The sequence below is a fragment of the Penaeus vannamei genome, chromosome 23 (assembly GCF_042767895.1).
Source record: "Penaeus vannamei isolate JL-2024 chromosome 23, ASM4276789v1, whole genome shotgun sequence".
In the NCBI taxonomy this organism is placed as follows: domain Eukaryota; kingdom Metazoa; phylum Arthropoda; class Malacostraca; order Decapoda; family Penaeidae; genus Penaeus; species Penaeus vannamei.
In genome coordinates, this window is record NC_091571.1 from 34,589,705 (window position 1) to 34,602,323 (window position 12,619).

At 51.0% G+C, this 12,619-nt stretch overlaps 1 protein-coding gene across 2 annotated transcripts in view; it reads left to right on the plus strand.

Annotated features, from left to right (window-relative positions):
* The first annotated feature begins 836 nt into the window (after positions 1-836).
* Positions 837-12,619, plus strand: part of LOC113802127 (lysosome membrane protein 2) — a 70,982-nt gene continuing 59,199 nt past the window's right edge. The window contains exon 1 of one of the 2 annotated variants that reach the window (XM_027352601.2): positions 837-2,590. In XM_027352601.2, the coding sequence (XP_027208402.1) occupies positions 1,443-2,590 (1,148 nt within the window). In that variant the 5' untranslated portion in view covers positions 837-1,442. Of the gene's footprint in view, positions 2,591-8,031; positions 9,503-12,619 lie in introns of those variants that run through there. The other variant, XM_070137251.1, reaches the window with a different exon arrangement.

Genomic DNA, 12,619 nt, shown 5'->3' on the forward strand with positions numbered 1-12,619 from the left:
TAAAAATGCTTAACATGCTTGTAACATTACAATAACGGAATGGAAAAATAAATGCCCATCTTCAGACACCGACGCGGAGGTGGGTGTTCCCATACCCATTGTGACCAACATGAGGTATGGGTACAAAGCCCAGTTGCTGACGAGTGTTTTTTACATCTTACAAAACGTAATTTTTTCTGGGATTCGACACTTCTCTAAGGCCAGATTTGCGATCATCATGTAAATGTAGAACCTCAGTCATATTTAGATTTGCGTTTTGGATATGATCCTACCATGGATAACGTTCCATTGTCTCTCAAATCCCTCTGAAAAATCAGGTAACGAAGCGCCGGCTCGTGGGGAAAATGACCTCAGGCAGTTGAGCCTCTTGGGTGAGGGCAGTTACTTATTCCCATTTTTTGCTGACTTTATTTCCCACCAGAAACCGATGCTCTGCTTTCGTTTGTCGTTCTTTTGATGGATAAATAAAGGTGTTAGGAGGAAATATATTGTTTGATTGAAAGTAAGATATCGTATTGGTGATATCGAAGGAATCCATCCTAATTTAAGAAATTAAATTCAGGATGATCTTTCAGGCCCATGTCAAATGACTCCTGCCAGATGTACGAAAAACAAAAATCCGCATTTTTCAATAATCCGTAATTAATTGATAAGATTACTGATGATTTTATACACATATGACATCATGTACCATAAATAAGATAGCATCATAAACCGATAGGACACAATAAAGCGTTTATTTCAACGTATAAGGAATCAGTCAGCGCGTACGACAACCGGCCAAGGAACCTCCGGCATCGCGGTTGAGCGCTGGTCTCAATTTTTCCTAAGGTGTTAGTCGTCTCCTGCCATCCGCCGTTTGAGCACCATGATGCTGCGTTTGTCAGCTGGAGATTTGTGACATGAACATCTTTTTTTATGAGTTGAAGGGTGCATTAGACAGTGATTAGAGTGTTCTTGTTTGACTTGTGGAGTGAACGAGTCTGTCATGTGGAGAATTGATGTTGATTCTGTTTTGGAAACTGGCGGGCACGTGATTAATTGCTGAGTGAATTGACTCGTGATTTATTGTGTTTACAAAGAATTAATGACGTGAGCATCTGGCCTGATTTAAATAAGGACTTTTATCGACAACTTGACACTCTTGATATTATAAATTATAGTGAGAAAATTAATCATTACTCAAGAGTCTTTGTTTATCGTGCCATTAGCAAATCGTGACTGGATTCCTGCGCCGTTTCGAAATGTCAGCTCCTCACAGCTCGAAGTGACGAGTCGAAGGCTAAGCACCGACGCTCGTGCCATGAAACGGGCTCCTCGAGGGTGATGTGCGACGCCCAGGGGATGCCCCAGACCGTGTGAAGGCGCGGCGTGTGAAAGTCTCCCGAAGGACCTCCTCTCGACAAGCATCTCAGCGCCCGCGCAGGACCGACGCCGCGAAGATGGGCGAGGTGGCCGAGGAGAGCTTCGACAACTACGGCAACAACCGCATGAAGACGGTGGTGGACAGAGTCAACCGAAATGCGAGGTGCCGCTGCTGCCTGTGGATGGTGGCGCTGTGGTGCGCGGCCACGGTGATCTTCATGCTGGCGGGATACGACCGGGTGGTGCACTCGGTGGCCGTCGACCAAATGGTGCTGAAGCAGGGCAGCCAGAAGTACGAGGCGTGGGTGGACACGCCCGTGCCCGTCTACTACAAGGTGTTCGTCTTCAACCTGACGAACCCCGAGCAGTTCATGGCGGGAGGGCGGCCGCGGGTGCAGGAGCGCGGGCCCTACGTCTACCTCCTGAAGGAGTCGAAGGAGGAGGTCAAGTTCCACAAGAACGGGTCGGTGACGTACCGGACGCGGCCGCTGTACTTCTTCCAGCGGGACATGTCCGCCGGCTCGGAGGACGACGTCATCATCTCCGTCAACATCCCCTTCGTCAACGCCGCCGACGCCGTCAAGGACCAGGGCTTCCTGCGCATGGTCATCCAGATCGCCAAGAAGATCCACGGCTTCGAGACCCTGCGGAAGCTGACGGTGGGCGAGCTCCTGTGGGGCTACAAGTCGCGCGTGATCGACTGGGCGCGGACGCTGCAGGAGCTGCCGTACCCGCACCAGCTGTTCGGCCTGCTGGTGGGCTTCAACGACTCCATGCAGGAGCCGTACACGATGCACACGGGCAAGGGCGACGCGGCCAAGATGAACCAGATCATCGCGTGGAACGGCCGCGAGCGCCTCGACTTCTGGAGCGGCGAGCGATGCAACGAGATCCGCGGCACCGACGCCAACGGCTTCGCGCCCGGAGTCAGCAAGCAGGACACGCTCTACATCTTCAACGGGCAGCTGTGCCGGGCGATCCCCCTCGTCTACAACGACACCGTCATCCAGTCGGGCATCGCCGCCTTCCGCTTCGTGCCGCCCGACGACGTCTTCTCCTACGGCAAGGCCAACCCGCACAACAACTGCTACTGCAGCGGCGGCGGATGCCCGCCCGCAGGCATCCTGGACATGAAGCCGTGCTACTGGGGCGCCTCCGTCGGCTTCTCCTTCCCGCACTTCTACAAGGCGGACCCCAAGCTGAGGCACATCGTCCGTGGGCTCAGGTAAGGACAGCGGTTATGCTGGTACGCCTGTTATTAGTAATATAATCAGTAGTTTTTACCCAGGGTGTGTTTAGATGTAAACCGGAAAGCTGGTTTACTGGTCTTACTGTCTTTGTCACGAGTCTGGGAAATTCACATGTCTTATTCGATCATGGGTTATTTTCATCACAGTAATACTTTCTTTTACGTGAAAACAAAACAAAACAAATCCAGATATTCCGCAATTATGATAAACGATTATAAAAAAATAAATAAATACCCATAATGCACAATTGCAAATTCAACCGCGTCGCCAGAGCACAGTCAACCAAGCAAGCGTTCCGGCCATACCTGAAAATCCCGTCCCAGGGGTAGGTCGACCGCCCGCCGAGTTGCACCTCCGCCCTCGCCCCTTTCCGTGGGAGCGAAGGTGCCGCCCAATAACCCGCCCGTGCACTTAATCCCGGGTCCTCATTCGCTGACCTCCCCCCTTACCGTGATCTTAAGGGGTTATCGGCGCGGCGAGACATCGGAAGTCGCGTTTCAAGGGGCGCGGGAGGTAAGGGGCGGCCTGGGCGATCCATTCATGGCGAGGGCGACCCCAGGTTCAAGTGGCGGATGATGGAAGAGGCTGAAGGGGAGGGCGAGGTGGTCAGGCAGGTCCTCGGTTCGGACGGACGGCGCGGGAGGCGGAGGATGGCGGTGGTCAGGCGCTGCGGCCACTTTCCCCGAGGACGCAGGTGTAGGGGGGGCGAGTCGGCGGGGTCCCCACACTCTGTCAGGGTGGTTAATGGACGTATGGCGGGTGGGGGTGGATGTAGGGGGAGGGGCCAAGGGAAAGGAAAAGGGGGGCGCGTGGAAGGAGAAGGTAGGTTTAATCCAGAGTGTTGTCGACATAATTCCCTTGCGTAACCGAGACTCGACTTGTACGCAGAAAACCGAAAAGCGACCAGCAGCCGTTTCCGAGCTTGTCAAGGGGTAGATCCTCGAGCGAAATTTGCATATGAATAAGTGGGAGTCTTTACCTCGCGCGACATTTCAGCTCTCGCCCCCCTTCGGCTCGGATGAATGGCCGGCTCGTTGTCAATACGGCAAGGCAGCGCAGACGGAGCAGCGGTGCGTGTGGGTTTTTCTTACGGGCGTATCCTCTCCTTTCTCGGCGTTGGGAAGGCGTGGGAAACGGGGCCTGGACGTCTTCGTGTGGATAATGGCATGTTTAAAGCTCCTTTTTTTCATTTGACATTAAAGAGGCATTATAGCGTCACTGAAAGTAATACGCCATCGATTAGATTGCGATCATTAGACGAATTAAGTGATTAACCCCTGTAAAGCGTATTGAAGCGTGCGTTACATATTATAGAGAATAGACTGTTATGCAATAGTTTGTTATATAGATTATACTACACTTTGGGCAAATGAAAACAAAATATCATAAATATATAAACAAAGAAAGTAATTCACATGAACCCGAGCCTGTTCACCCATGACGTTAAAACCACAGTTGGCCGGACATAGCACTATACACACATGTAGGTCCCTTGTCAGAAAATCGGTGACGGGCCGACGGACTGACAGGCTGAGAACCGTCAAGTGTGTCGCAAAAACGTCTTTTAATCTCATGACCACAATTTCTCCAAACGTCTAGAGTGTAGACGGTGGGTGTGGGTTCCAAGTGTGTCGCAAAAAAACGTCTTTTAATCCCATGACCAGAGTTTCTCCAGACGTTTAAAGCGGTGGGTGTAGGGTTCCAATCGTCTCAATTGAGGGCGCGGAGAGATAATGAGTTCTTCAATAATGTCATACCGAAAAAAAGGAAAAAATCAGAGTAAACAACAAGTGGGAAAACCAATTACGTAAGAAATAACCGCACATCGTTTACCATCGCAAAGGAGAGGTCCTTCAGAAGACGGAGAGGGACAGGTGATAGAAGCCTAATAAGTGGCTTGCTGTAAATCGCCCCTGTCCGGTTCTCAGCACCTGTTGTCACCCGATAAGATTTCAAGTTGATATCCGTGACCTGTGTTTGATAACGGAGGACGTAACTGCGGTTGAGTCAGATGCGACGCCAAAATATGAAAGTGAGAAGATGAAAAGAAAGAAAAAAGTTGCAGGTTTTATCTCAGAAAACCCACAAGATTTTAGTTTTTTTTTCTCATTTTTTCTTGTTCTTAGTCTCTTTTTCCTTTTCTTTTCTTTTTGTTTTACTTTTTCCCTTTTCTCTTTTCTTTTACTGTTTTCTCTTTCTTTTACCTTTTTTTCTTATTATATCTATCCACTTTTCCCACCTTTTTATCTTACTTTCTTCCTTTTTTTTCTTCTTTCTAATGACGTGTAAGTAAGAGGTAAGTAAGAGGATCCGCAGAGGAGTGAAGCAACGTCTTGCCCGGAGCTGGGTTAGGAAAGCGCAAGAGCCGGTGTCTTGGGGTCACGTCAAAGCCCTTGAGGAGAGGCACTGAGGCACCTTCAGGAGGCCGAGAGGAGGAGGCAGAGGGAAGAAGGAGGAGGAGGAGGAGGCAGAGGGAAGAAGGGGGAGGAGGATGTGGAGGTGGATTGTGGGAAGAGGAAGTGGAGGTGGATTATGGAAAGAGGAAGAGGAGCAGGAGGAAAAGGGGGGGGGGAAAGGAGGAGGGAGAGGAGGAAGTGGAGGTTCATCGTGGGAAAAGGAAGAGGAAGAGGAGGAGGGGGAGGAGGAAGCAGATAAAGAGGAGGGGGAGCGGAAGAACAAAGAAGGAAGACGAAGAGGAGAATAATAAAATGAGGATGATAATAATTGTAATATAAGAATAGGAAGAAAGAAGGGAGTAGATGGGGGATTAGGAAGATTAGTTAAGAAGAGAATGAGGGGAGAAAGAGGAAGACGAAGTTTGGCAAAGGAGACGTTAACAGGGATAGCGAATACACCGTATTAATTATAAACATAATTTCTACGATTACTAAAAAACATAAATACAACAAAAGAAATCATCAGCAAAGCCACATAAATCACGGGCATACTTATTTACTCTAAAAGTGTAGATATGTTGCAGCTTGCGGGTTTAAGTTCTTGATTACTGATGACATGCGGTCGCCATCGAAGACTTTAAAAAATTGCCAATATCCATGCAACCTTTAGCCGCCAAGGTAACTTTCGGGAGGTCTATAAACCGAGATTGCAAAATGCTCCAGTTTATGAGGTTTATACACTCTACCAATTTCTAAAGCTATCTGATAGTCGAGCTTTCTTAAACAAAGAAAAAGTCCTAATTTCTTTTTAAGGTTATAGAATGTTCCTATTTCTTAAATTTGTTGAATGTCCCAGTTTATTAAGCTTGTTGAATGTCCCAATTTATTAAGCTTATAGAATGTCCCAATTTATTAAGCTTTTGGAATGTCCCAATTTATTAAGCTTTTGGAATGTCCCAATTTCTTAAAACATACAGAGCATCCCGATTGCTTAAGCTCACGTAATTCCCAAATTTGGAAAGCATTCACAGCATCCCAGTTCCTTATGCTGACAGAATGCCCCAGTAAAAAGAATGATAATAAAAAAAATGCCCCAGTAAAAAAAAGAAAAATACAAAACCCCAATTTTCCAAGCCCACAGAATGCCCCAATTTCGAATCATTCTCAAACAGTTCACAGAAGTCTTCAAGTCACGCCAATTCCCCGGGCGAGACGGCCTTGGGGATGGTGGAGGGGCGGGGGAGAGGGAACATGGGGGAGGGGGGGGTAAAATTTACGAGTTTACGAGTGTTTGTGCATGAGGAATTGGGGGTGGAAGGGGGGGGGGAGTGGGAGAAGGAGGGTAGGAGGATAGCAGGGGGAGAGGGTTGAGAAAATGAAGAGGGAGGCGGTGGAGGGAGGGGGAAAAGAGTGAACGAGGGGGTAGAAGGAGGGAGGAAGGGGGTGGGGAGGGAGGAAAGGGGAAGGATAGGAGGGAAGAGAGGGAGGGAGGATGGAAGGGGGTATGGTAGGGGAGAGAGAGGGGGAGGAAGGGGGTATGGTAAGGGAAAGAGAGAGAGACAGTGAGGGGGAAGAGGAGGAGGAGGAGGGGAGAGAGAGGAGGAGGGGGATAGGAGGAGGAGGAGGAAGGAGGGTATCCCCACGTGCCCAGTGTTGACCCAAGTGCGCCGGGTATGAGTTAGGTTTTGTTGCTGATATGATCTTGTTAAAAGCTTCAGTCAACAATGTCATAAGGCCTTCAATTGTGCGGGTAAATGTTTGGCCGGGAGGAACAAGCCGATACTCAGATAACAGGCGCGGGTTTCCGACTGGCGGAGGAGGAGGGGGAGGGAGAGAGAGAAGGAGGAGAGGAGAGGGAGACAGATGGATGTTTTTTTTCTGCGTAAATCTTTAGTAATATATGTATGTATGCATATATATGTATATATATATATATATATATATATATATATATATATATATATATGTACATATGTGTGTGTGTGTGTGTGTGTGTGTGTGTGTGTGTGTGTGTGTGTGTGTGTGTGTGTGTGTGTGTGTGTGTGCGCACACACACACACACACACACACACACACACACACACACACACACACACACACACACACACACACACACACACACACACACACAGAGAGAGAGAGAGAGAGAGAGAGAGAGAGAGAGAGAGAGAGAGAGAGAGAGAGAGAGAGAGAGAGAGAGAGAGAGAGAGAGAGAGAGAGCATAGGAAACCACACACGCAGATCGCTCCCAATGTTATATTTAATTTTGGGGAATAACTTTCTGTTCCGCTCGCCTAAGGTTAGCCTGGCTGTCTTGCGGTGTCCTGTCCTTCAAATAGCTTTACGCCTTACTTATACCTTCTGCTTTTTAAGATACTGAGACTTAGATATATCGTTTATGATCTGTATTGTTGCTAGTTGTAAGATAATCGTTTTTCTCGATTTAATAAACGTGATACGTGTTGAGGTATTAGCGTGATCCGTCTTATCAGAATATTTTTCTTAATAAAAGTCAACAAGGTGGATAAATCATTGACGGTGATGAATCAGAGCCCTTGGAGGTTCTCGTAGGTATGAGTTATTCGTTTCCGTGGAGGATAAATGACAATAAGCAACAGGTATGAAGGCTGCCTGTGTATATAACACACCAGTCGCCAGGTGTGCCGCCACTAGCACCGAGTGTTGTGTACATTATCGGGGTTTTCACGTATCTCCGCTATCTACACCGTGGGACGATAAGCCGAGAGAGACTTACCTGTTGGTCATTATAGTGTGATTGTGTCAGTGCGTCCAAATCCCCCGCGGCGGACAGGTGTGCACGTGGCGGTTCCCTCGCGCCCTCGTCACCGGAACTCGCTCGCCCAGCTTCCATTTATCAGTCTCATTTCCACAACAAACACCGGCTGGATAGTTTTCCGTGTTTGTGTCAGTGTGGCTTTGTTCCTCGTGGCGGGAGGAGGTCGGGTTACACGTGGCGGCGGTAGGGCTGACGGTGTGACGCGAGGCGCCTCGTGGTCCGGTGGAACAGGAACGTGTTTTGGCGTTTCGGCCTGACGTGGGGGCAGGCGCTGATGGGGCGATGTGTTCGGTGTGAGCTGAGTCGTGACAAATGTGTTAGCTGTCAGTGAGAGTTTCTGATTTTTAAGTAGGCCTAGCACGAACAAACAGGATGGAACGTCACCGAAACCAACCGATTTATCCGGAAGAGGAGGAGACCACAGAAGACGAAGAGGAGGAGGAAGAAGAGGAAGAGGAAGAGTATCTGCCGGAGGAGGAGCTGGTGGCTCGAGTTCGAACCAAGAGGGTCAGGTGCTGCGTCTGCCAGAGCGACGACGAGCGCGACGTGGAGCACGCGTTCGGCGAGGCGAGCGACCTGATGGGCACAGCAGCACCCAGCAGGAAGAACAGGAGAAGCTGCTGCTGCTGCTGTCGCTGGCGCTGTCTGCTGATAATGATGATGTTGAGTCTGCTGACCTTGCTGGCTCTGTGGGCGTGGTGGGATAACGCCGTGCACAGCGCCGTGGTGGGCGCGCTGGTCATGAAGGAAGGCTCTCAGAAGGACGGCGTGTGGAGGAAGTCGGAAATCAGGGTCCTGTACAGCGTCCGAGTGTTCAACCTGACCAACCCGAAGCAGTTCATGGCCGGCGATCGGCCGAGGGTGCAGGAAATCGGCCCTTATGTTTACACCATGAAGGAAGTAAAAGAAAATGTGGTCTACCAAGCGGACGGAACCGTGCGCTATCAGGGCAGGCCGCTCTACTTCTTCGAGCCGGAACTGTCCGTCGGGTCGGAAGATGACGTTGTCTTCACGGTCAACATTCCCTTCGTCAACGCCGCCGACATGGTGAAGAGCGAGGGGGCCGCCAAGACGATCCTCAAGATCATCAAGAAGATCCACGGGTTCAGGACGCTCAGGCAGCTCACCGTCGGGGAACTGCTGTGGGGGCACAAGTCGCGGGTGCTGGACTGGGCGAGGACGCTGCAGGAGCTGCCGTACCCGCACCAGCTCTTCGGCCTCCTGACGGGCCTCAACGACACCCTGCAGCCGCCCTACGTGATGCACACCGGGGAGGGCGACCCGAGCAAAATGAATAAGATAATGGCGTGGAACAACCATGAGCGTCTCGATTTCTGGTTCGACGACGTCTGCAACATAATCCGCGGGACGGACGCCAATGGCTTCGCTCCAGGCCTGTCCGTTAACGATACCCTTTACATATTCAACGGGCAGCTGTGCCGCTCGATCCCCCTGGTTTACAACAGCACCGTCCAGAGCGGCGCCCTCGAGGCCTACCGCTTCGTGCCGCCGGAGGACATCTTCTCGTACGGGCGAGCCAACCCCGAGAACTCGTGCTACTGCGGCCCCCAGGGATGTCCTCCGAAGGGCGTGCTGGACATGAAGCCCTGCTACTTCGGGGCTTCGGTGGGCTTCTCCTTCCCCCACTTCTACAACGGCGACCCGAAACTCCGTCACGTGGTCAGAGGGCTGAGGTGAGTGAGTCTCGGATTTTTCCCGAAGCCACAGAATACTCAAACGCAGTGGTGTCGTTTTTTTCTCTCCCGGTGTCCTTCGGTTTCCCCGCGCGAGTTCATTTCCTCTGAGCAAGAATGTTCAATCATCGCGTGTAATCGATATGGGATTTTTTTTATTACGCATTACCGAGAAAGAGGAGGGTAGAAAATGACAAGAAACGATGGGAGCGAGGAGCATAAAGAAAGTGTTCATGCGCCGAAGGGGAGAGAAGGACGAAAAACACTTAATTCTTGGGTAAGATTGCTTTCTCGCGCGAGTGCCGAGAGGACTTTCGAGGGCGGCATTTCCTCAAGGCTGACGAAACGTCCTTTGGCAATAGAGGCGCTCGTAGCAGGCGTGACCGGAGGGCCGTTGGGGCGGCATAATGTTGTTATGACGGCGGAGGCGAGACGATACGAGTTATCAGTGTTCGCCCTCTATTTGCTGGTCTTCCGCTCGCTCGCACTCCCACCCCTCCCACCTCCTTCTCCTCCTTCCACTCCTCCCTTCTCCCTTCCTACGCGCCCTCCCTTTCTGCCCATCACCACTGCTCTCTCCTTCATCACCTTCTCCACCCCCATTTCCTCCTCCTCCTCTTCTTTTTCTGCTTCTTCTTTTCTTCTTCTTTTGCTTCTTTTTCTCCTTCTGCTTCTTTTCTTCTTCTTCCTCCTCCTCCTCCTCCTCCTCCTCCTCCTCCTCCTCCTCCCTCCCCTGTTCACCCTCTCACTTCTCTTTGTTTTCTCAATTTATGAAATCATGTGCACCAGCATGTCCGTACAAATAACATTTCCATGAATATGCATGAACGGATATTCGCAGAAAAAAAAAGAGGCAGAGAAAGAACAGGAAAGCGAGAGTCCACAAACAATGCGCTTGTGTCGACGCACGTTTAGCAGAGGACACGAGGACACACTAACACATGTACTCTTAAACTCCCATACACCCACCTACGCCCCGCCCACTTACCCTGGGTAATGCATCCGCGCTAGTTTGGGCGAGAACGTGTGTGCGTGTTTATGCGGGGGCGAGGGTGGAGAGAGAGAGAGAAGTCTGCAGAGGGCGTTCGTTTTCCTTTTTCCTCTTTCTCTTTTATGTTTCTCTCTCTTTTTCTCTTTCTCTTTTATGTCTCTCTCTCTATTTCTTTTTCTTTCTCTTTCTTTCTCTCTCTCTTTCTCTTTCTTTCTCTTTCTCTCTCTCTCTCTCTCTGTCTCTCTGTCTGTCTCTCTCTCTCTCTCTCTCTCTCTCTCTCTCTCTCTCTCTCTCTCTCTCTCTCTCTCTCTCTCTCTCTCTCTCTCTCTCTCTCTCTCTCCTCTTTCTCTTTCTCTTTCTCTTTATCTTTATCTTTCTCCCTCCCCTCCCACCTCCCTCCCTCCCCATCCTCCCTCTCCCTCTCTCCCCCTCCCCTCCCACCACCACCACCATTTCTCTCCCTCCCCCTTCTCCCCTCCCACCTCCCTTTCTCCCTACCCCCTCCCCTCCCACCTCCCTCTCTCTCTCTCTCTGTCCCTACCCCCTCCCCTCCCACCACCCTCTCTCTCTCTCTCCCTCTTTTCCCCTCTCGATTTCTCTCATCTCATCTCATCCTTCCCCTTCCCTGGGTTTATTATCCCGCCCTCTGAGCCGTGTTGTCTCAACCCGTGGGACTGAATGATTAACTGATAACTTGGTCAATGAGTCACTGATAAGCCTTTGCGTGCTCACCAAACACTGTCGGGGGATGTGAGTCACGGAGCTGCGTGTGTGTGTGTGTGTGTGTGTGTGTCTGTGTGTGTCTAGGGGGTGAGAGGGGGGGTTGGGTTTGTCTGTGTCTATATGTCTCGGGTGTGGGTGGGTGGTTTTGGCGTGTGTGTTTGCGGGTGTGGGTGGGAGTGGGTGGGTATGTGTGTGGGTTTATTTGCGTATCGTATTGTTGTAATAAGTGTCCATGCGATTTTGTGAGTATACATATATACATCCACATATATTTATAAATGTGTGTGTGTGTGTGTGTTATACTTGTGAGAGATTTATTTTTGATATGTTTATATAACCAGTATTTGAATGAGATTCCTTGAGCGTATACCTGCGTCTTACCCCCCCCTCCCCCCTCCCCCGACTTCTCGATGCCACATTGATGATTGGCACAGGGAGCAGCGGGGGGGGGGGGAGCTGGGCACTGACCCCTAATCTCTCTTTCGTCCTTGTACTGCCCCATTCAACGCTGTTTGTGTTTCTCCCTCTCTTCCTTTCTCTCTCTGTCTCTCTGTCTCTCTCTCTCTCTCTCTCTCTCTCTCTCTCTCTCTCTCTCTCTCTCTCTCTCTCTCTCTCTCTCTCTCTCTCTCTCTCTCTCTCTCTCTGTCTGTCATGCTATTTCACTCCTTCCCTTCCCCCCCTTTTCTCATCTTCCCTACGTCCCCCTACCCTTCTCCCTCCCCATCCTTTCTCCCTCCACCCCTTCCTCATTTCCCTCCCTTCCCTCTTCCCTCCTCCTTCCCCTTCACCACCTCCCTCCTCCCTTCCCTTCCCACTCACCCCTCCCCCTTCCCTCTTCCCTTCTCCTCTCCCTTCCCACTCACCCCCTCCCCCTCCCCTCTCCCCTTCCCCTCCCTCATTTCGCATTCCACCCTCCTTCCCTCTTCCCACTCACACCACCCTCCTCCCCCCAGCCCCCTTCCCCCTTCCCTCCCCTCTCCCCTCCTCTCTCCCCTCCCCCTCTATCCCTCACAACCCCTCCCCTCTCCTCCCTCCCTTCCCCCATTTCGCATTCCGCCCTCCGCCTCCTCCTTTGTTTCCCCTCCTTCGTCGGCGCCGCCTTCGCCCCTTAATGATGATGGCATTCGCTCACCCCCCCCCCCCCCTTTCTGTTATTTAGATCGTCAATCATCGATGGAGATTGGTATTCGCTATTGATCACCAATCAATCGAGCGAATGTTGTGATCTTTGTATAGCGATTTGACCTTTGACCTCTCTCGGTTTCGTTGTAGCCGAAGGGGCGTACGGAACGAAGATACGAACAGATGCTTCGTTGCTTAGCGCGGGTGGTTCCGGGCGCGCCAGATGAGGGCTGATGGGCGGCTGGGTGTAATTAGGAGTGCGGGTTAGGTGAGGTATGTGG